Source organism: Microcaecilia unicolor, chromosome 13 (assembly GCF_901765095.1).
Source record: "Microcaecilia unicolor chromosome 13, aMicUni1.1, whole genome shotgun sequence".
Classification (NCBI taxonomy): domain Eukaryota; kingdom Metazoa; phylum Chordata; class Amphibia; order Gymnophiona; family Siphonopidae; genus Microcaecilia; species Microcaecilia unicolor.
In genome coordinates this window covers 100,189,238-100,213,600 of record NC_044043.1, presented here as the reverse complement: position 1 = coordinate 100,213,600, position 24,363 = coordinate 100,189,238, and the positions used below count along the sequence as shown (strand labels likewise).

The 24,363-nt window shown below is 46.6% G+C and overlaps 1 protein-coding gene across 1 annotated transcript in view; it reads left to right on the top strand.

The window, feature by feature from the left end:
* EPHA2 (EPH receptor A2) overlaps positions 1-18,165 on the top strand; it is a 61,686-nt gene extending 43,521 nt beyond the window's left edge. The window contains exons 11-17 of the mRNA XM_030222245.1: positions 1,615-1,800; positions 3,133-3,194; positions 4,699-4,908; positions 6,415-6,564; positions 9,262-9,455; positions 13,928-14,083; positions 17,031-18,165. Of these exons, the coding sequence (XP_030078105.1) occupies positions 1,615-1,800; positions 3,133-3,194; positions 4,699-4,908; positions 6,415-6,564; positions 9,262-9,455; positions 13,928-14,083; positions 17,031-17,136 (1,064 nt within the window). The 3' untranslated portion in view covers positions 17,137-18,165. The remainder of the gene's footprint in view (positions 1-1,614; positions 1,801-3,132; positions 3,195-4,698; positions 4,909-6,414; positions 6,565-9,261; positions 9,456-13,927; positions 14,084-17,030) is intronic.
* Positions 18,166-24,363: the final 6,198 nt, after the last annotated feature.

The following is a 24,363-nucleotide window of genomic DNA, read 5'->3' as shown; positions in this document are numbered from 1 at the left end:
CTGCAAGGGAGTGCAGGGAGCCTTGCAGCGTGCAACCGAGGGGTGGAACCACTGCACCAACCACCCCACCCTAAAGAAGCAGCATGCAAATTAGCACTGCATCAAAAATTGTGCAAAAGGGGGACATGGGGGGGGGGGGAGAGTTTTAGTATATGGGGTATAGTGGTAACTTAGATCTGTAATGTAATTTAAAAGACGTTTTTGATGGATATGCAGTGTTTTCCATATAAGGTAATGTTGTACATATATGGTCTAGCCGGGAGAAAGGCAGCTATAAGAAACAAAGCCATCGGCATGGTACCTTAATTGGAAGTCTAATAATGTGCAGCACAGAGGGTGCCACGGTCCCGTGATTCTGTATGTTTTGCTATTAAGTTTCTTTTATAAAGAGATTGCTCATGTTCTTTGATACGTTTGGCTTTACTACATAGAGCTGTTGGAACAATGTTGGGAGTAGGGGAGGGATGGGTTAGGAAGTATAATGTTACGAAAAAATGAGGTTATCACTATTACACTTTATTTTATTTTTGTTACATTTGTACCCCACGCTTTCCCACTCATGGCAGGCTCAATGCGGCTTATATGGGGCAATGGAGGGTTAAGTGACTTGCCCAGAGTTACAAGGAGCTGCCTGAAGTGGGAATCAAACTCAGTTCCTCAGTTCCCCAGGACCAAAGTCCACCACCCTAACCACTAGGCCACTCCTCCACTGTTGCTACTATTGGAGATTCTACATGAAATGTTGCTATTCCACTAGCAACATTCCATGTAGAAGTCGGCCCTTGCAGATCACCAATGTGGCCGCACAGGCTTCTGCTTCTGTGAGTCTGACGTCCTGCAGGATGTCAGACTCGCAGAAACAGAAGCCTGCGCAGCCTTCTACATGGAATGTTGCTAGTGGAATAGCAACATTCCACGTAGAATCTCCAATAGTAGCAACATTCCATGTAGAATCTCCAATAGTAGCAACATTCCATGTAGAAGCTCCAATAGTATCTATTTTATTTTTGTTACATTTGTACCCTGCGCTTTCCCACTCATGGCAGGCTCAATGCGGCTTACATGGGGCAATGGAGGGTTAAGTGACCTCAGGACCAAAGTCCACAACCCTGACCACTAGGCCACTCCTCCACTCTGTTTAGAGATAGTGCTTTGAAACTATGTTGTAACTGGAATGTGTTGATGAGCTGTTTTGCGATACCTTTAATAAAAAAAATGTTGAAACATAAAAACTGTGCAAAAAATATATATATATATAGCGACACCACAGCAGTAAAATGCCGCTGTTTTTGGTGCATAGTGAGTAATTTCTCCCTCTCTATTAGCGTATGAACGGGAATTGGCTGACACACACCAGACCCACCAAGCCTTTCTCACTCCCCTCCCCCATGATTCCCAACCCCATAGATGACCCTGATGGCTGTGGGCCCCTTACCTGACCCCATGCGATACCCCAGGAGTCGCCAGGTGAGGTCAGATGCTGCCGTTTTTTTTTCGAAATGGCAGCGTGGGAACGGGAATAAGAGTCTGCGTTACAGAGTAAAAACCTGCATCGCCCTCTCAAGAGTTAACATTGTACCACTGGCCTTCTTCATCCTTCTCTCTTGCTGGCAGGTGAATTTGGGGAAGTGTACAAGGGAGTCCTCAAGCTCTCTGGGAAGAAGGAAGTGCCTGTAGCCATCAAAACGCTGAAGGTGGGATACACGGAGAAGCAGCGCATTGACTTTCTGAGCGAGGCCAGTATCATGGGACAGTTCTGCCATCAGAACATCATCCGTCTGGAGGGCGTCATCTCCAAATGTAAGAACACCTGGCTTACCGGAAGAACCCGCTTTTCTACACCCCCTCCCCCAACATCTGGCCTACCGGGGAGAACCAGCCCTTCCCGAGTAGCTGCTCAAATGTGAGAGGTGCTTTGTCTCAGCTTTGGTCCTAATGAAAGAACAGCCCTTCCCTAAAAAGCTTTCCAAATATACCCGTCCTTTCCCCCTCTCTCTGTCCAACTACTGATCCCCTCCAGGCTTTGTCCTAGTGTAAGAATTTTGCATTTGAGAGCAGGTAAAGCCCCTTTTGATCATCATGTTTACCCCATGTATCAAAGACCTTACCCCATCTCTGACTTTATCTTCAGGGCCTTATGACTCGGGATCCCAGGTCTTCATGGGGGATTGTTCATGCATCTATCCCCATCTCGTGAAGAAATATTTCCTTCACTCTTGAGCCTCACGTCCTAACCATTTGTTATAGAACTTTCCACTGAAAAATGATTTGGCTCGTGTGTATTATTTATAAACCTTTTGAGGGATGAGAATGTCTGTCTGTCATATCCTTTCAGTCTCTCCTTTCGTCCAGGGTATACAGATTTAGGGGCTTAATTTTCTAGACTGCTTGTACTAAATCTTATCCTTTTGCAAAGTCGTCCCTGGGGCTGGTTGTGTCTCTTTCTGTGTATTCCTCTCACCCTGGCCACAGCTTTCCTGCCTTGAGACAGGGCCGCCGAGAGGTTTCAAGGGAGCAGAAGCTTCTTCCTTGCCTGCTTCCAGATCTGTCTCTCTCCTGCTCCTGTTCCAGGACCCGGATGATTGCATTAACGCAATAACCCAGATCCTGGCACATGGGAGCAGACACAGGAAGGTAAGAGGGCGGGAGCAGAGGTCTGAGTGGGGGAGGTGGACGCAGTGGCAGTCCAGATGGGTGGGGGGGGGGGGGGTCCTGCCCCGGGCTCGGTTGTCTTTCTTGGCAGCCCGGCCATGAGGTCAACTGATATGCTTGCTCGAAAATTTCTCTCCTGTTCTACAAACATTAATACTTCTCCTCCTTCACGGTCCTTTTCACGATATGTACCCCAAAGGCATCGCCTGACCTCCCTTCCCGTCCCAGTGCTGTCCAGCTTGCTTGAAGGAGGGAGAATGGCCTCAGTCCACTGCTTGTTACATGATCCTGGAGGACCAGGACAGTACTCCTACTGAGATCCGTTTCACACATGACGTGCATTTCATTACGCCTCATTTCACTCCTGTGCAGGGCCCCAGGAGCTTCTGAAGTGACTCCATTCCTGGTGGCCCCGTCACACTCTTCAGCTGGAGGCTGATTCTCTTTTCAACTTCCCCTCTTTTTCTGTTTATTTTCTAGATAAACCGATGATGATAATTACTGAATACATGGAGAACGGTGCTCTGGACAAGTTCTTAAGGGTGTGTATGGAGCCTTCTCACACTGTAGTCACATGGGGCAGGTACTGAAGGGTGGACTGTGCACTCGGTGAATGACCTCCACGTAAGGGCAGTTTTGAGTGGAGTTGGTAGGGTCTATCTTTGTGAGATGCTTTCAGCCCTAGACGCCCGTTTAGTTTAGTTTCAAACTAGGAACCAAGTTAGGGGAATTTTAAAGAACTCATTGCATGGTAGGAGTGAGATTCACTGGCAGAGCTGTATGTGTCTTTTGCACGGAAATAATGGGATGCTCTGAGGCAGGAATAAGGTGCACTGGCAGAGCTGTATGTGTGTGAGGTAGGGGTCTCCCTACTGGAAAAATAGAGCGCTGCGGGTCAGGACCGAGGTGCATTCACAGAGTGGTGTGGGGGAGTCTGTGTTGGAAAAATAAGAGAGTGCTGCGGGTTAGGGCCAAGGTGCATTGGCAGAGCTATGTGAGGAGAGTCTCAGTACTGTAAAATTTAGAACACAGGATCAGGATTGAGGTACATTCAAAGATCTGTGTGGAGGGAGTGTCAGTATTGGAAAACAAAAAATGAGGATGTTATAATGCCTGTGCATCGCTCCATGGTGCGACTGTACCTCAAATATTGTGTGCAGTTCTGGTCATTGAATCTCAAAAAAGATGATATAGTGGAATTAGAAAAGGTGCAGAGAAGGGCGACGAAAATGATAAAGGGGATGGGACGACTTCCCTATCAGGAAAGGCTAAAGCGGCTAGGGCTCTTCAGTTGGAGAAAAGGCGGCTGAGGGGAGATAGGATAGAGGTCTATAAAATAATGAGTGGAGTTGGAAAGCGTCTGTTTACACTTTCCAAAAATACTACCTAGGGGGCACGCAATGAAGCTACAAAGTAGTAAATTTAAAATTAATCAGAGAATTTTTCTTCACTCGACGTGTAATTAAACTCTGGAATTTGTTGCCAGAGAATGTAGTAAAAGCAGTTAGCTTAGCGGGGTTTAAAAAAAGGTTTGAATAGCTTCCTAAAGGGAAAAGCCCATAGACCATTGTTAAAATGGACTTGGGGAAAATCTACTGCTTTATTTCTAGGATAAGCAGCATAAAATGTTTTGTACTTTTTTGGGATCTTGCCAGGTACTTGTGACCTGGATTGGCCACTCTTGGAAACAGGATGCTGGACTTGATGGACCTTTGGTCTGTCCCGGTATTGCAATACTTTCGTAGGATTGAGCTGCCTTCACAGAGCTGTGTGATACAGAGCGGGCAGTAGTTAAAAGTTTTTTTATTTCCCTGTAGCCAGACAGATGCACATCTCACTTGCAGAAGCACAGAAAGTCACACTTAAAGAGCTAAAGTTTAAAATAGACCATTTTCGCCTCTCATTGCTGTTGTAACACTTTTTTTTTTTTTTCTTCCTCTTGCAAATTTGCTTCTGCACCTCTTTTGTTCCTTGGCAGGAGATGTCAGTTGCTGCTAAGTGGACACCCACCATGCTGTATCTAACTCCGCTTTCTCTCTTCGGCAGGATCACGATAGTGAATTTGGCGTCACCCAGCTGGTGAGCATGCTGCGTTGTATCTCTGCCGGCATGAAGTACCTTTCAGACATGAATTACGTACACCGGGATCTGGCCGCACGCAACATCCTGGTTAACAGTCAGCTGGTGTGCAAGGTGTCCGATTTCGGCCTGTCGCGGGTCTTGGAGGACGACCCAGAGGCCACCTACACCACCAGCGTAAGTGACTTGCATATGCCTATGATGTGGGGGGAGGGTCTGGGGAAAGGCTTGGCTCACAGCTGTATGGAATGGCTTTTTCGTTATATAAGTGATGACTGAGGCTAAATCCCAGCTGTGCTTCCAAAACACAGTTGGAAGCTCAAAAAAAAACCCCAAGTGAAGTGAAACATCTTTTCAGAGGGTCAGACTTGTCAAAAAGGTGTGAGGCATTGAAGTGTCACCAAATTCTGCACAGTGATTGGCTGTAAGAATGTGGTGCTACTCTGCTGATGTCACGGGAGGTGCCGCAATCTGGAAACTTCTTATTCTGGCCCAGGTACTCAGAATGACAGGGTTTGGAAATCAGAAACCCAAAGGATTCTGGGATTTAGAGTTCTGCTTCTCTCCTTATAAAATCCAGGACTACAAGCCCCAGAAAGCTTTGAAACTAGATAAGTCTGAACTGTTGTATTAACCAAAAGAGCTAAACCCTGGGGTAACTGACAGCAGAGCAGTGGCAGCTTCCTCCTCCTTTCTCTTTCTGGTACCATCTCGTTGCTGTCGCTGCAGCCATAATTCCAGCTCAGCTGGAGTGGTGAAGCTCGGGACTGAACTGGGGACCTTCTACGTGGCAGTGCACGTGGCTTTTGGGCACCATGATACCCACTCATTCCCTGTTATGCCCTAGACTCTGCAACGTCACTTAACCCTCCATTGCCCCAGGTACAAATAAGTACCTGAATACAATATGTAAGCCGCATTGAGCCTGCCATGAGTGGGAAAGCGCGGGGTACAAATGTAACAAAAAAAAACGTGGCTGCAAGCATGAAAGCCTTTTCTAAAAGGGTTTGTAATTTGCAAGCATAAGACATAAGCATCGCCACACTGGGACAGACCAAAGGTCCATCTAGCCCAGCATCCTGCTTCCAGCAGTGACCAGTCCAGCAGTAAGTCCAGAATCCTTTTCACACAGGAAGAGATGAGCATCGCCACACTGGGACAGACCAAAGGTCCATCTAGCCCAGCGCCCTGTCTCCGACAGTGGCCAATCCAGGTCCCAATCACCCGACAAGATCCACGGAGCAAAGCATTTTGTACTGCTTGTCCCAGGAATAGTGGATTTTTCCCTATGTCCATTTAACAACATTCTATGGCCTTTTCCTTCAGGAAGCCGTCCAAACCAGAGTGTTGGTATCTAGTGGATTAGCGCACTGAGTGGCAGATGTGTCTCGGGTAGGACAGGGTGGAGGGACCTAGAACAAAGATCTGAAGCTTGCATCAAGTCACTGTACAGAGCTGGCATGTGTGTGTCTGAAGACAGAGACGTGTAGGGGAGCAGTTTTCTAGCTTACAACATCCTCCAATGGGTCTGTGTTGTGTTCATGGTGCTAGAGCATGTTCTTAGCATGATAACTTCGCAGAAGCTTTATACGATGGGACTCTAATCCCGTTGAAGCCATATTATGGCATGAATATTTCTCCATCCACAGAAGAAGGTCTAAAGACGCTGTGTTCTTTTCACAGGGCGGAAAGATCCCCATCCGATGGACAGCTCCTGAAGCCATCTCGTACCGCAAGTTCACGTCGGCCAGCGATGTGTGGAGCTATGGAATTGTCATGTGGGAGGTCATGTCCTATGGGGAGCGACCCTACTGGGAGTTGTCCAACCATGAGGTGAGCATTTCGGCGAGTGGCAGGTCTCGGTGAACACGAGGGTTCTAGCAAGCCCTGGCATGGGATGGGTGACTGCCTCAGAGAGGATGGGGGAGGATTCGAGGGGTCTTTCCTTTCTTAGTATTCCCTCCTGTCGCTCAGAACAACAGTCAGGTCTGACCTTTATATTGTCAATGTCGAACTTATTAATTGCTGTTCCCCCTAAAACAAGGGCTCAATGTGATGTACTGTTAAAATCTGCCCTAAGGTTGCATATCATAGTAGTTAGCGTAATAACAAATGTTATAGTTAAGTATAAAAGATATTGTTTTCAACAGTTTATGTAACTATAAATAAATTCTCTCAACTCTAATAATTGAAGAGAATTCCATAAAGGTTATGGCAATAACAGCAAAGATGGTATTAAGTATCCTAAAAAAAAATCATGTTTTATCAAAAGATAAAGGACAGAGAATAAGCCTAAGAAAACGACCAAATAAGGATTTTGAAACCATATTTATCAGTGATTCTGAAGTGGAACCATAGGTGATCTGAAATAATAAACAAGAGAGCTTTAAATGAAATCCACTCGGCTACCAGAAGCCAATGTAACATCGCCAATATATAACTCAAAATGCTAGTAAACCTAATCACTTACAAAAATTAATCCCGCAGCACTTTTTTGTAGAAGTCGAACCTTTTTAAAACTTAACCCCAAATACAATACATTACAGTAATCAAGATGGGGGAAAGTATCATCATCTGAATCACCTTTAGGCATCAGCTGTCCAGAGAGACCTTTTATATTTCACTTGTATATTCTAATGTTTATTTCTGACCCAAAGAAGAACGCAATTCCTTCAAAAGCTAGTCAAACGTGTGCTAACGTTAGTCTAGTAAGAAAGATGATATCCTGTTTTTTTTGTTGTTGTTTTGCTTTATTTCTGTTTGTTACTTTAATTGGGATCATTTCATCTCCTAAGACTTGAAATGAACCAGTTTGATTATTTGGTAATCGATCCCTTAGCAATTTAGTTGGATATTCTGCTCTCTGCAAAGCATCTATACCCACTTTATAATTTTAAAAAGGTCATACAGGCTCTGTTCTTCTGCTCCCGGTGCTTTAATCTTCCTGTACATATAGTGGTGAGATGCTGTACCAGCCAGGAGAGGGAAAGTGATCATGAACAGCACATCAGCACCTTATTGACCAGTGATACAGCAGCTTCATGGTTGGGGGGGGGGGGGGGGGAGAGATTGTCAGATTACATACTTCAAACAGGAAAATCTGTTCTGGAGCAAATTCAGACACTGCTCTGGCTTTTGAATGGTTCAGGAACGTATTTTGCTGATGTAGCTCCTCTAAGTGCAGCAGCACCAAATTTATATAAAAGAGTGGCAAGAAGCAAGAGTCTATCTCCAAACGTCTCGCATCCCAGCATTGTATCCCGGTGGTAACACTGAAAGTACCAGTCCTTTGTACACTGCTGGGCAGTCTACTGTGGCCTGTCTCCAGAGTGTCAGTGGCTGTGCTCCCAGTGGGGGGAGATTTCTCTGAAAGATGGGAGAAGATGAACTGGCTGCCTCTTTCAACAACCAAGTCTGGGCTGTGTAGACCCGGTGCCAGCCAAGCAGCAGCTGCAAGGAATGCATTGGCAGGAAACATGGCCGTAGTTAAGCTAATTGCAAGGCAATTCTGACCCCAGTAAATGAAATTTGTTCTTTTTATTGTAAACATACAGACTTCACTGCCCCTCAATGCTATTTAGCATTCCAGCTGACTCCCCAGTGTCTACTCTGGCATGAACGTACTCACAAATGAGCATGCACTCGCATGCCTGGGAATGCCTAGCCATTCGCCCTGTGCAGGGCAGCTTCCATCATCCTTTCCTTCTGATGAGCCATATGTGCACAGCATTTGGGCTTCAAAAAGTTTGTCTCTGATGTATTTGAGAATAGAACGGCATGCATTTTGCACTCAGTTTGGGTAAGATCTGTTCTACACTCGTGTGTGCACCCCGAGGTACAATGATGCTACGTCAGGGCGGGAGGGGGGTCCAGAGCCCGAGGTGAGAGGGCACATTTTAGCCCACCCCGGCGCCAACCCTTTCGACCTCCCCCCTTCCTGCCACCACCAACCCTCCCCCGCCATCACCGTCGGGTACCTTTGCTGGCAGGGAACCCCCGCCAGCCGAAGTCCTTTTCTCCGGCGCGGCCACATTACTGGCTGATCTGCAAGGCTTCATTCTGTTTCTGTGAGTCTGACGTCGGTCAGACTCACAGAAACAGAACGAAGCCTTGCAGATCAGCCGTGCTGGAGAAGAGGACCTCGGCTGGCGTGGGTTGGAGTCCCCCACCAGTAAAGGTACCCAGCGGCGGGAGGGGGGTCGAGGGGGGCCAGGGCCAAATCTACGGGGGCCCATGTCCCCGTGGCCCCATGTAGCTACGCCCCTGCGTCAGGGTCTGATCCACACTGAAAAGCACTGCCGGGGTATGAGGCTGCTTTTCCATCTGATGCAGGACAGCTGCAGGAACCACCAAGAGCCACTCATCCTTCACTTCAACCTGCAGTAGGATTGTGCCAGGGTGGGCAGGAAGGTCCTTATTGTGTGGGGCAGTTCTCTCTGGGTTCTGCAGTTTCTGGTGCTGCCCAGGTTTTTATCTTTCACTTGTGGTTTTGTCTGCTTGAAGCTCAGACTCTTTCTTCTTCCCTGCCAGGTGATGAAGGCTATTAATGAAGGGTTTCGCCTTCCCACCCCCATGGACTGCCCGTCCGCCATCTACCAGCTCATGATGCAGTGCTGGCAGCAGGATCGCAGCCGGAGGCCCAAGTTCACCGACATTGTCAGTATTCTTGACAAGCTTATCCGGGCGCCAGACTCTCTGAAGACTCTGGCGGACTTCGACCCGAGGTAGGTAACGGAATTCGGCCTCTCAGCATGCTGGGACCAGCCCTGACACCCTGGTCCATCCATACAGGGTTTCCTTTTCCAAGGCAATTTGATTTCTTTACTTTGAGGACACACCTCGCCAAAAAGCTCAAGGAAAGTTACAGCAAACCAAAAATACACAATTAGTGTTATAGTGATACACAAAGTAAATGTGCAAAGATCATAATAACACGTGGAGATACTCTTACAAAATCCAGTCTGTGAGGGAGGAATTTGTCCCTTGTAATCAGTGTCCTGTTGTCCCCGCTTCCCTTGCTCTCTTGGTATTATAATTTTAAAATGCTTCGATATAGATATGGAAGCCTGTACAGACATTTTGATTAAACCAATCTAAGCTAGTTCAGCCAAATAAAAGGATTATTTGAAAAGTGTCCAGCTTTCCTACAGGTAAAGTCCAAGACCAGCACTTTTACTCACATTGAGTTTAGGAATTGCCCCCGGGGGGGGGGGGGGGGGGGGGGGGGGTTAGGGCAGGGACTGTAACAGCTTGCTTAGGTTTTATTTCCAAAATCATGCACATCAATTAAGTCTGAGCACATCGTGAAATATCATACTTTCACTTTGAAAATTGTTGGACACGTGCATGAGGCTGGTGAGGGGAGGAACGAGTGAGACTCGTGGCTCTGTGATTGAGTGAGTGAGCTGCATGTGTGAGGCTGGTGAGGGGAGGAATGAGTGAGACTCGTGGCTCTGTGTGAGGAGAGGATTGAGTGAGTGAGCTGCATGTGTGAGGCTGGTGAGGGGAGGAATGAGTGAGACTCGTGGCTCTGTGTGTGAGGAGAGGATTGAGTGAGTGAGCTGCGTGTGTGAGGCTGGTGAGGGGAGGAATGAGTGAGACTCGTGGCTCTGTGTGTGAGGAGAGGATTGAGTGAGTGAGCTGCGTGTGTGAGGCTGGTGAAAGGCGAAGTCATTGAAACTCATGGATGTGTAAGAGAAGGGTGATGAGGATTATATGAAAAACTGAAACTTATGAAACCTTATGTATGATTGCTCTGTAATTTGACTTATTCCCTGTCCTCTTATGGAACATTGCATAGTGTTAGTCTCAGGGGGAGGGGGGATCAATTGTTTCTATGGCAGCTTTTTCTATAAAGACCAAGTCTGCACACTCTGCCTGATATGATATTGAGTGTGAATGCACTCTGGGGTTTCTTGTCTTCTTTTGGGCAGATGTGAGAGAGAACACAAGCTTTTCACATAAATATTGCTACACTGGGACAGACCAAAGGTCCATTAAGCCCAGCATCATGTTTCCAACAGTGGCCAACCAGGTCGCAAATGCCTGGCAAGATCCCCAAAAAGTACAAAACATTCTATACTGCTTATCCCAGAAATAGTGGATTTTCCCCAAGTCCAATAATGGTCTATGGACTTTTCCTTTGGAAACCAGCCTAACCTTTTTTTTAAACCCCTCTAAGCTAACCGCCTTTACCACATTCTCGTTCAACGAATTCCAGAGTTTAATTACACATTGAGGTGAAGAAAACTTTTCTCCAATTCGTTTTAAATTTACTACTAAGCGGAGCCTTTCAGGCAATGCATTCCAGCGTGTGGGGGCTACTCCGGAGAAGGCTCACTTGTGGGTATCACACTGTGTAATGTCTTTTGGAGAGGGTGTAGTTAGTGAAAGTCCTTGGGAGGACCTTAGTGTCCTTGGCGGTGAGTGGAGGATCATCCTCTTCTTCAGATACTCAGGGCCATTTCCTTTCAGGACCTTGAAGATCAGACATAGAGTTTTAAATTTAGCCCTGTATTGTACTGGTAGCTAATGAAGTTTTTGCAAAAAAGGTGTGATGTGGTCACGTCGCTTGCACTTCTATGAGTCTTGCTTCTGCATTCTGTATCAACTGGAGCTGGTGCAGGCCCTGTGTAGTCAGACCATTGTATAGTGCATTGCAGTAATCCAGTCTTGATGTTACCATGGCATGCACAACTGGGATAAGATTTACCTTCTTGATGTAAGGAGAGAGGCAGCGTAGCTGTCGCAAATAGTAGAAGCAGCTCTTGAAGGTTGCTTGGATTTGGGGAATCAGAGTAAGTGTTGAATCTACCTGTATTCCAAGGTTCCTGACTTGTGATTTGAGGGGGAGTTCGTACTTCCCAAAAGGGATTTTGATGTCAGGTATGTATCCACTTGTGTTAGGGACCCAGAGAAGCTTGGTTTTACTTGGGTTCAGGCAAAGTTTGTTGTGTTTAGCCCATTCTTGAACTGATGTTAGCTAATCAGTTTATTCAGGGCTGTAGGTAAGTCAAGTTCAATGGGTATGAGTAGCTGCACATCATCCGCATAGATGTAGAACTGAGTGTCCATTGACCGAATCAGCTCAGCTAGTGGCTTGAGGTAGATATTGAATAGTATAGGTGACAGTATCGATCCTTGTGGTACCCCGCAGGTCAGTGTCCATGGTGGTGATGAGTTGCTGCCAATCATTATGGATTGTTACCTGTCTGGTAGAGAGGATCTGAACCAGGCAAGTACTGTTCCATTGACACCTGTATCTGTCAGTCGTGCTAGCAAGATATCATGATCTACAGTGTCAAAAGCTGCTGAGAAATCTAGCAGTACTAACATCGAGGCGAAGATCATATAGCAGGGATACGAGGACCGTTTTTGTTCCATAACCGGGTCTGAATCCAGATTGACATGGATCTAGCCAGTTACTCTTTTCTAGCCATTCATTAAGTTGAACACAGACTGTTTGTTCTCTGAGTTTCCCTAGAAACAGGATGTTGGATACTGGCCTGTAACTTTCAAGTTTGTCCTGGTCAAGGTTGTTTTTCTTCAGCAGAGGGCGAACCACTGCCCTTTTTAATGCTGTTGGTAGTTGCCCTTTTGAAAGAGAGGTGTTCACAATTATTGTGGCGCCTTCTATAAGGCCCATATTTGCCTGCTGCACTATCTTTGATGGGCAGGGATCGAGGGAGCAGGTAGTTGGTCGAAGGTCTCTTAGGAGTTTGTCAAGGCTCTCCTCTGTCATTAGGTTAAAAGTGTTCCATCTGTCTCTGTTAGGGCGAGTTTGTGCACCCCTGGTTGACTGGTTTGGCACTGGGTGGGATTGCCTGTAAATCCTGGTGGAGACTTTTAATTTTGTTGGCAGTATGCAGCAAAATCATTGCAGTTCAGTTTAGACTGGGGGGGCTGGTTTTGTTGTGGGGGTTGCAGTAGGCATCCTTGTTTGGAGCCGAATCTGAGGAGAGGCGAGGAGGGGTAGAAAGTGGTATTGAGGGCTACAAATGGGTCAGGTGTTCTGGATACTGGGATGAATATGTATTGTATACAAAGTTATTTCATGCATGTTCATTAGAGTGTCCAGAAAACCCAACCCATTTATGGCACTTGAAGACTAGAATACCACTGGTCTAGTTAACAAATCATAGCAGCCAAAACTTTGAAGCTTATTTTGTTCTGTTTGGACCTTAAGATGTTAATTTGAGCAGATTGGATGCTCTCCTAAATCGGAGAGGCCTCTGGTGGGAGCAGCCATCTTGGTGGAGGAGGGTCATGATGTTAGTGGAGCAGCTTGATCTTGTGCTGGAACAGTTGGAGGGTGCTTTCTTTGGTGGGAGTGGCCATCTTGTTTGTACTGCAGCAGTTTTGGTAAGGGGGGGAGGATTTCATGTCATTGGTGGGAGCAGCCATCTTGTGCTGCAGTAGCTGGGGAGTAGTGTTCAATGTATCTTGTCCGCACTGTGAGATGGGTTGTTCCATTATGTAGCTTCCCACTATTCCAGAACCTGTGGGATAGTTGTGTCCATCAACCAGCAGGTGGAGATAGAGAACTGAACTGAGACATCTCTCTTGGCATCCAGTCCAGCTCCTCGGTTCTCCAGCAGGTAGATGAGCACACTTTTTAGCCTCTGGTTCCAAGTGCTTTGCTCCTGGTCCACTTGGTCAACTGGTCCCCAATTGAGCTTTGCAGGTCTAGGATCAGCATCTGGTCAGTTAAATGCCCTCAAATCAGCTATCTGCCAATATCCAGCAGGGGATAACTGGCATCTCCTGCTGAATATCTCTGGTTAGCGGCTAGACAGTTATATTGTGTGATATAACTGGTTATCTGCTGATTTTTTTTTTTAAGTATGGGTTTGGCGGCCATCTTTGACTGCATGCATAGCTTGTATATTTTTGGCCAGTTTGAATTTAACTGGCCAGCGCCGAATATCGGCTTGGCTGGTTAAGTTCTAACTGGATATTCAATGCCAGTCACCGGAAGTGGCCTGGCATTGCATATCTAGCATTCATGTCGATAGCGGGAGTTAGTCTGCTAACTCCCCGGTCTGAATATTGGCCCAACTAGGAAAAAACCTCACCTGCTTGAGTGTAACTTACCTTGAACTACAACTGAAAAGATGTCCGCTAAATCCAAATAAACAAATGAATGACTTGAGGAGCCTTTTGTCCTCATCACGTTGTGATTTGCTTTGCGTTGCAGGATATCTATCCGTCTGCCTAGTACCAGTGGGTCGGAGGGGATGCCTTTCCGGACCATTTCAGAGTGGCTGGAGTCCATTAAGATGCAGCAGTATACTGAGCACTTCATGAACTCTCCATTCAAAACCATTGAGAAGGTGATCCAGATGAGCAATGAGTGAGTATTCCCCATTCCCCTATCTTGTTGTGGTACTGTGTAAGCAGTGAACAATTGGGGCATTCTGCTCAGGATGTTGGTCCTAACAAAACCAGAGTTTAAAAAAACAGGAAAGGTGAATCGCCTCTTAAACTGAGTTAGCAAACGTTCCCTCCAAGGATGTAGTAATGAAGGGAGAAGGCAACGCTTCCCTTTGCTTTGGTACCTGGGTCTTTGGAGGACATGTGGTCACCGAGGTGTGCGAGGATAAACTGAAAGTGAGGTACTATAATGGGTGATAGTGGAAGTGCCGTGGGAAGACCAGGACCTTTGGACATGCCAACAGCCATTTTCCATTTCATAGCTTCCCACTATTCCAGAAGCTGTGGGATAGTTGTGTCCATCAACCGAGCTGGACTGGATGCAGAGAGAGATGTCTCAGCTCAGTTTTTAGTTCTCTGTCTCCACCTGTTGGTTGATGGACACAACTATCCCACGGCTTCTGGAATGGTGGGAAGGAGTAATGAAAAGAAAATGATCAGGTAAGACCTAATTTCTTCTTAGAGGCTGCAAGGTATTTATCAAGGACAAATGGATGAGCCCTGGTCAGCGCATTACTCTCGTAATATGGTGGCATTACACCGTCATTTTTGGCTAATAAAATATAGAAATAAACTACCAGGAAATGTGGCTGGGAATGAGCTTGTGAACACATCATAGCACAGCGGAGGAGAAGGAGGAGGACGATGATACACAGGCCCTGTCAGAGTAAGAGCTCACGGTTCCAAGCACGTCCCTCAGCAGCTTCAGAGCCCGTGTATGGGCTGGAAGCCTAAAAAGCAGCCTGTTTCCCCCCCCCCCCCCCCCCCCTTGTGGGTTCTGCTATTCTTAGCAGCGTCCAGCAGCGACCCTCTCTCCAAACTTCCTGTCTGGGTGATAGTACAAAGAGCAGCTCCAATCTTTCTGCAGGAAAACAGTTTTATAGAGAAGCTCCATCTACCCCTCAACAAGTGGCCTACAAGAAAGGCAGCTGGTGTAGAGAGTGGCACTGTCACCCCCCCCCCCCCCTCTCGCTACCCCCAGCCAGCTGTAAGAAAGAGCAGCCTGTGTACAGAGCAGTGCTGTTTCTCTCCACCAGACGAGGTTCTAAGCTGAGCGTAATAGAGACATTATTATTATTTTGGTACATTTCTACCCCGCATTATCCCACAAGAGCGGGCTCAATGTGGCTTACAAAATTACAAAAGGATACAATTCTGGGAGGGTACAGATTCAAGGAATCAAAGGGAGGGATAAGACTAGGGTGCATCATGAGGCTGGAACAAGGGTACATGACGAGGTAGGTACAGTCGGTGGTCAGGCGGGTATAGTCGATGTGAGGAAGGTTAGGACTTGGTATTGGCAATGGGGTTATGCTTTCTGGAATAAAAAAAATGAGTGGCACCTCTTGTGGGTGCCTAGAATTAGAGATTCGGAGGGAGCACGGTAGAATTCTAGTGTAACGAGGTATTAACGCACCTGACATTTAGGCTCCAGGGCGGGTAAGGGAGCTCTGCCTCTGTCCTGCCCGTGCTGTACCCTGCGTTCACTCCTCTTTGCAAATACACGCTGTGTAGGTTAAGTGGGTTTTTACATGCAGCTATGGCACGTTGGCATGCTCACGGGTAAAACACTCTCGTGGGTGGCTCTTAGTCTAAACATTTATTCGCAGCTTCCTTTCTTTCCAGATTGGGAGGTTTGAGGTTAAGAAACAGGGCAGCGGGCAGTGCTGGACTCAGACCCATCAGAGGGGGGAACCTTTCTTTTCAGTCAGGGGAGGGGAGCAGTCCTTCACGTGGTGGAAATGGTTTCCAGACGTAGGTGGAACTGCCAATCTTCTGGTTCTACCACAAATTGGATGTGAAAAATGGAGGGGGAGGAGTGGGTGGGAGGGAAGGAGACATACTACTACTACTACTACTATTTAGCATTTCTATAGCGCTACAAGGCGTACGCAGCGCTGCACAAACATAGAAGAAAGACAGTCCCTGCTCAAAGAGCTTACAATCTAATAGACAAAAAATAAAGTAAGCAGATCAAATCAATTAATGTGTACAGGAAGGAGGAGAGAAGGGTAGGTGGAGGCGAGTGGTTACGAGTCAAAAGCAATGTTAAAGAGGTGGGCTTTCAGTCTAGATTTAAAGGTGGCCAAGGATGGGGCAAGATGTAGGGGCTCAGGAAGTTTATTCCAGGCTTAGGGTGCAGCGAGACAGAAGGTGCAAAGTCTGGAGTTGGCAGTAGTGGAGAAGGGAACAGATAAGAAGGATTTATCCATGGAGCGGAGTGCACGGGAAGGGGTGTAGGGAAGGACGAGTGTGGAGAGATACTGGGGAGCAGCAGAGTGAATACATTTATAGGTTAGTAGAAGAAGTTTGAACAGGATGCGAAAACGGATAGGGAGCCAGTGAAGGGTCTTGAGGAGAGGGGTAGTATGAGTAAAGCAACCCTGGCGGAAGATGAGACAGGCAGCAGAGTTTGCATTGGGAGAGGAGGAGGCTGGGAATAAGCAGCATTTGGGAAAATTACTAGTGGATGATCCCTGATGAGAGCCAGAGTGGAAGAGCTAAAGAGAAGTCACAATGGTTCCATGATGAGAACCAGAAGGAAAGGTTTAAAGAGAGAAACCACACACAGTGGTTCCCTGATGAGAGCTAGAGGGGAAAGTGTAAAGAGGTGGAATACCTGGTGGTTCCCTGATGAGAGCCAGAGGGGAAGGCATATACAATGGCTCCTGATGAGGGCCAGAGGAGAAGGTGTACGGATAAAGGCCACAGAGAAAGTGAATAATGTCCTGCTAAGCTCGACCCTGGTTTTTCTAGGATTATCTTAAGGTTACAGTGAACTGTTGGCACAGGGCACCTGCTAGCTCTCTGTCTGAGGTCGGCATTCGGAAACGTCTGATCCCTTTTCTTGTGTGTTTGGTTTCTAGGGACATTAAGAAGATCGGTATCCGGTTACCAGGACATCAAAAACGAATTGCTTTCAGCATCCTGGGCCTGAAGGAACAGGCCTTCGCCATGGGGCTCGCCGTCTGAGGATCAGCACGAAGGAATCTCACGACCCAGGTGGCAACAGACTCGTAGGCGGATGCTTAAAAAGAACAAGAAATACTTGAAATGAATAGTTGGAGGTTTACACAGGCTGTTGGCCTTGAGCCTCTGAGGAGAACCAAGAGCCAGGAACGCTCGAGAGTGGTCACCAGCACTGCCTTCCGAGGAGGTCCTTCTCCTCTCTGTGAATAGATTGTACAGCAGTTTTTATATATCTTTCATGGACTGGATGTTTATTTATTGCAATGTATTTCTTATTTGTTGTGTATTTACGCATCCTTCAGCTCTGCCGTGAAACATGCCAGAGCCGTGCAGAGCGTTTCCAGGGCCTCACCTATCTCATAAAGGCGGCAAAGGTGCTCAACATTTTGGCAAAACGTGTGCGGTACCGTGAGCAGCGTCTGCAATCTTCCCAACCGCAGGCGCGTTTCCCCATCAGGGCTGAGTCAGAATGGGCCGTAGGCGTTGCTTCCTTTAGACCAAATGTACCTCCAACTTATTAGGGATACAGTGGCCCCCCCTTACCCATAATTACTCCGTCCACCCTAAACACATGACCGTTAGTCCCTGAAGATTTTGGGATAAGAGAAAAAGAAAAGAATTAGTGAATCTTGAGCCCAGTGGCCTAGATGGAAAACCTCCATCAGCCAGAGGGACTTATTGCCTACGGAAGCATTTTTAATAGGTCACACTCAAGGGCTGATGTGAGAGGCTCTGCTGTCCGTTAGCGGGCTGTTTACTTCTGATTTTCCGGCACTAATCTTCCTCCCAATGAAGGAAGAGTTTTAACGTGCTAAAATTTGCAGTAAAATTACTGTTCTAAATGGCCAAATCAGAAATTACTCTGAATGTAAAAAACAAAAAAAAATGTGAAATTTTGGTGCCTTTTTTAAAATTTCCTTTTTAGTGCAGAATTCTGACTTTCACTGTGCCTTAAAGTAAAGATTCTGGCAAAGATCTGTACTAACCCAAATGGGCCTGGAAATCACTACCCCCCCTCCCCCCCCCCCCCCCCCCCAAAAAAAAAAAATCCTTAGGGGACCTGAAAGCTTTCCCTGTAAAGATGTTTCTGGTAGCCCAAATGGGGCTGGTCTGTGGTTCTGGATCTCTGATCTGTCAGGGTGTGTTTGGGCCTGGATCAGCTACGTGGGTGGTGTCCTAAGGACGGTGGAGGGGGGAGGCAGGAGGACGGCTACTGCCAACAAGCAGTAACTGAATGAACCTCGGTGGAGTATGTAGCTACTTAGGCCTTGAGCTAGCTGGGGTTCCTGCAGCTCCCCTGACTTAGCCATTGACGAAGTGGGCAGATCAAAGATGGAGGGCACTTACGGGGGGGGGGGGGGGGGGGGGTGCCTGCCTCTCAGCTTTAGCAGCTGGGCTGTACCCCGTCTTTCTGTAGATAAAGCAGTTCACGTATACTGTTTTTGCAGGTCATTTTAAAGACAGCTGACTGCAGCCAGGGAAAGTGTTTTGAATCTGAATATTTTTATAAGGGGAGATCAGTGCCTTTACATATGCAAATCGTGTGTGTTGCAAGTTCTGGCCCCTGAGTGGCCTATAAAACCCGTCTCTTCCCATATTTAATTTATTCCTTCTGGAGCCTCATTTTTCACCCTCTCCTAAACTGTCTCCACTTTAAGGACAGGCTCCTGCTCTTCTCTCAGTGTTATACTTTTATTTTAAACTTAATAATAATTTATTTTATATTTATTGATGAAGCAGAACCATATTCCACTTTCACAGAAATTGTCATTCAGAAATAAATCTGCAAACTGAAAAAAAAAGACCAATGGTTGGGTTTTCTGTTGAGCAGGTTCAGGTTGTCATGATACATTTTTTTTTAAACCTAGAAGCAGAAAATGACTGACGGCAGCAGGAAGCCATAGTCCATCCAGTCAGTCCAGCTGAACCAGCAGCCCAGTCTCTGAAACCACTTTCTGCATAGGAGCCGACTCTGTGGGTGCTTTAGCACCCCAATATTGAGAAAATTCCTTGTATGTATCCAAGGAAGGGTTATTTCCACTGGACTTAGCACCCCCAATAATTTTGAAAAGTTGGCTCCTATGGGGAGCTGCTCTGTGCTTCGTTCATGCTTTCTTGAATCTGTAATCTATCCTCATTTCCACCACTTCTGCTGGGAAGCCGTTCCATATACCCACCACCCTTTCCCTAAGGAAATATTTCCTTAAATTACTCCTGAGTCCCCCCCACCCCTTCACCCTCATCCTATGACTCCTCATTCAGAGCTGCTTTCTCATTGGTGGTAGAGAAATCGGATTCTGCAGGCTCCCTCTAGACCAACAAGGTATTTATCTAAAGAGAATGTTGGATAGAAGCTTCCAGGACAAGACAGATCTCACCTTCTCCACTTGAAGAGCCAATGTTTATAGTATCCCACCATCTTTGGGTTTTCTAATATTGGTCTACTAGGAAGTATCACAGAGCAGAGGAGTAGCCTAATGGTTACTGCAGTGGTCTGTGAACCAAGAGGCCCAGGTTCAAATCCCACAGGAGTTCCTTGTAGCTTTGGGGGGGAACTCATGACCCTTAAGTCAGTCAGGCTCCTGGTGACCACATCTGGTTCTGGAAGAAGTATCGCAGACCTGCAAAGAGTCCAGAACATTGGGGCAACTCCACCAAACTCCTAGTCCTGTTCTCCACACAGACCAAGAAATCAGAGTAGACCATCACTTCAGACACTAGGTTTCCCGTCTCCCATGCCAGCCTTTTGAGATCTCATTCTGATGATCAACACGGAACATTACAATTAAAATGAGTTTCAGATCTCGCTTTTGGGGCCAGGGCTACTTTAACCACCTATGGGATCCTAGGCAAACTTTAATGGTTGGAGGTCCCTCACCCCAGGGTTAGCAGCACAGCTTCCTTAACCCCTTGCTAGCCAAACAGCTTTCTGCTGAAACAAATGCAGTATAAAGGCGTTGAGGCTGTTTAGGTCACGCTGGTGATGACTCTGCTGGTTCTGCGTCTTAAAAAAAAAGTCCATGACAGAAGAAGCAGGGCCTTCGATCGGAGCCATCAGCTTTGAGCCTAGACAGCAGCTCCACAACCTATACTGCTTTTTTATGTGTTTATTTGTTTTGCTGGAAGCAGTGGAGCGGGTGGAAGGGGGGGGGGGGGGGTAGGAAGCCAATGGAGAAGGGAAAGGAGGAAAAATGCCGGACCAGAGTGTAGAGACGCCAAGGTTGGCCCATCCTAAAGAGTGAGATTTTTCTCCTGATGCATTTGGAGTATAAATCTGGCACAGTGGTGAAGGGACTGAGGCCTGAGGGAAGGGCCTGTGGCTACTTTTATTGACAAGAAATGCTTCACCTGAACCGAAAAGTGGATTACATATCATGGTATGCACTTACAAACACCAAACCACGTACACATCCATTGAAACAATTCAACTGTATTAAAAAAAAAAACAAGACAAAACAAAAAAAACCCTCAAGAGGCAGGAAGTGGAGAGTAGCCTAGTGGTTAGTGCAGTGGACTCTGATCCTGGGGAACTGTATTGGGCAATCAAGCCATCGTGACATCACTGATGAGGTTGGTTCTTATTGGTGGAATGAGTGGAGGAGTAGCCTAGAGGTTAGTGCAGTGGACTGTGATCCTGGGGAACTGAGTTTGATTCCCACTGCAGCTCCTTGTGACTCTGGGCAAGTCACTTAACCCTTCATTGCCCCTGGTACAAATTAAGTACCTGTATATATGTCAACCGCTTTGAATGTAGTTGCAAAAACCTCAGAAAGGCAGTATATCAAGTCCCATTTCCCTTTCCCCCTTTCCCTTATGACATCACAATATCAGAAGTGAGCCAAGTATTGGGCAATCGAGCCATTGTGACATCACTGATGAGGTTGGCTCTTATTGGTGGAATGAGTGGAGGAGTAGCCTAGTGGTTAGTGCAGTGGACTTTGATCCTGGGGAACTGGGTTCGATTCCCACTGCAGCTCCTTGTGACTCTGGGCAAGTCACTTAACCCTCCATTGCCCCTGGTACAAAATAAGTACCTGAAGATATGGAAACCGCTTTGAATGTAGTTGCAAAAAATTAAAAACACAGAAAGTAGTTTAAGTCCCATCCCATAAATATTTATTTATTTATTTGTTGCATTTGTATCCCACATTTTCCCCACCTATTTGCAGGCTCAATGTGGGTTACATCTTACCGATCCCCTAAACCGGTGTGGAAATAAATACAATTTGATTTTAGGGTCGGGTAAAACTAGTATATTCGGGTGCCTAGGGATAAAGGATAGGAAGTAATATGTATTGTCCAGTACAGCTTGAGATTTGCTCTGTTGCAGATTGGAGGCATCTAGGTTTGATTGGTGGGGGGGGGGGGGGGGGGGGATGCTTTTCTGAATAGGTAGGTCTTTAATGATCTCCTGAAGTCTAGATGGTTGTAAATTGATTTCACAGTCCTTGGAAGTATATTCCATAGTTGTGTGCTTATGTAGGAGAAGTTTGATGCGTAGGTTAATTTGTGTCTGAGACCTTTGCAGCTCGGGTAATGGCGATATCAATATGATCAATGCCGGTACAATACCATAATAGACAGCATGGAAGAACAAGCAAATAATGGATATGATGCCAGTATAATACCAATCAAACACCTAATAAATATGCATTAGAACATTCAAATATCAGAGCTATGGTGCTAATGCTACAATATAGCTGAGGGGCCAAGTGTAGACCTATAGATGGAGACCAGATGGGTAGTATAGACTAGTCAGTTGGGTGGTTAAACTCAAATCAAGTCCTTTGTGCAGTGTGTGTAGCAGCTACTCCAGGTGCAGAATGTCTGAACGCACTCCAGAAATAAGACTTAGCTTCTGACAGATGGAGATTTTAATTTATAGCATACTTATATTTGTGCTTCCCGATGTATTGTGTTGTCATTTCCCTCTGATCTGATTTAGATTAAAAATCAAAAGATTTAAACAGTTCTGACTTGGAAACGGTGCCGGCAGGGCAAGAGCGACTGGGATCACTCTTGCCCTAACACCTCTGGGCTTTTAGGAGCACCATAATGGTAAGGTGCCCTTTGGGGGAAGTGGGGGAGGGGGTCAAGGGAAACACCATCGGGCCTGGGAGCATCAGGCTGCGTCTTTGAGACCCAATGCTCCCAGGCTACTGGAATAATGTTGCAATTTTTAACCTTTTACGGTTTGATGAATGCAGGCTGTATGTGCCGTCTGTGTGTACATGGCATGCTGGAGATTCGGCTCTGTATCTTGAAAGGTATAGGCTGGTTCTAGGCTCTACGTGTCATGACATGAAATGTGCTTGCACTTTGTCTGAGACGTGGATGGTGCTTTGCTTTCCCACCATTAGACAAAGTCCATTGTCTGACTGGGCTGGTCCCATAGACAAACACCTTCCACGTACAGAATAACTGAATGCGTTTAGGATTCAGGGCAGGTCTCCCATACTCGGGTGGAGCAGGTTTCCTTTCATATGTGGGATCAGCCATTTAACTTTTTCCCAGCACGCTGCTTGCAATGATATATTGTGCAAACCTAATGTACGAACAGGTTTCCCTCACCTGCTCACTGCGTGAGCCATGATGCTTCTGACATTTCTTCTACCAGAGGGTTTCCTACTATGTCACCTGGTGCTGTAACCCCTACATGACACAGAATCTGGACACAGAGGCAGCAGAGCAACAAACGTCTGGACTGGATGGACTGTACAGGACTTTACCTGCCGTCATCTACTATGTTACTATGTATCTGTATGAGAACTCCTGGACTGATGCAGAATTCCTGCAGATTCTAATGCTGTGCAAACTAGTGTCCAGGTGGTCTCGCCCCATTCTGCCTCTACGTAGTTCACCACAATCCCAAAAGGACACTCCAAATGTATTACAGGCCACCTAGTCCGAGAGCTGCATTAGAAGGAGGTCAGTCGTGGTGGTGGAGGCAAGCGAAGAGATACAGAGTGCAGGAATGGTGGGAAGGAGGGAGGCCAGGAGTCACAAGATGGTGGGAGAGAGAGTGGAGGAGAGGCGTTCAGAGATGGATGGAAAGGAGGACAGCTGAGGGAGTGAGACTTCTGAAGGGAAGAAAGAATAGGATGCGGGAGTGGTGGGAGGTGAGAGGCGAACAAAAGCGGAGGGAGAGGTAGGCTGTGGTGAAAGTGCGAGGGATAAGAAAGGGATGAAATGTAGACAAACAGAAAATAAGGAAGAAAATTCAAAGGAAAACTTAAAAAAAAAGACTAAAGGACTGGACCAAGCAAAATCTTGGGCAGGATATTCAAAAGGATGAACAGAAACAGAGGCAGGTAAAAGGGTTTTTAGAAAATTGTGCCAGGTGAAAAGTGCACCAGTTGGTGGGAACAGATGTGGTTTCACTGTGGGCACAGCTGGAAGTGGGGTCTGGGCAGAGCGCGGACGAAGTCACGAAGCACTCATGTGATTCTAAAAATATGCTAATTTCGCATGTCATTGCATCCTCTAGGCGCCAACATTTAGACCTGCTCTCGGGCACCTTAAGGTGGGCTTTATTACTGCTACAACGGCGCTGGTATTTCATCAAATAGACACCTCCCTGCCCGATTATCCCTGGCACTCCTGCGCTGTGAAGCTCTTTACAGACCATCCTGGCTCTGATTGGATAGTGTCAAGAGGGTGCAGGACAATAAAGAAAAACCTAAGAAAAAATTCAGACTTACAGCATAACAAACTCAAAGACACAGAGCATCCAGCTCCTACCGCAGGCCTTCAGCCAGCATCTACCATAGACAACCCCAAAGCATTATAAACGTGCCTATTCCCCTAACGCAGCAATAGCGAAAAAAGGGGCCCTTGTCAGGTATTCTTGGTGCACCTGTTGGAAACACCTCAGGACTTTGTGGAACCCTGAAGATAAGCTTGGGGTTGGTTTTGGAGCTGGGCATACTGTTCAGACCTTGCCCCGTGGGTTTTATAGTCCAGTTGCTTTGGTTATTTAGTACATAAGTACACAATGCCACACTGGGAAAAGACCAAGGGTCCATCGAGCCCAGCATCCTGTCCACGACAGCAGCCAATCCAGGCCAAGGGCACCTGGCAAGCTTCCCAAAATTACAAACATTCTATACATGTTATTCCTGGAATTGTGGATTTTTCCCAAGTCCATTTAGTGGTGGTTTATGGACTTGTCCTTTAGGAAACCGTCTAACCCCTTTTTAAACTCTGCCAAGCTAATCGCCTTCACCATGT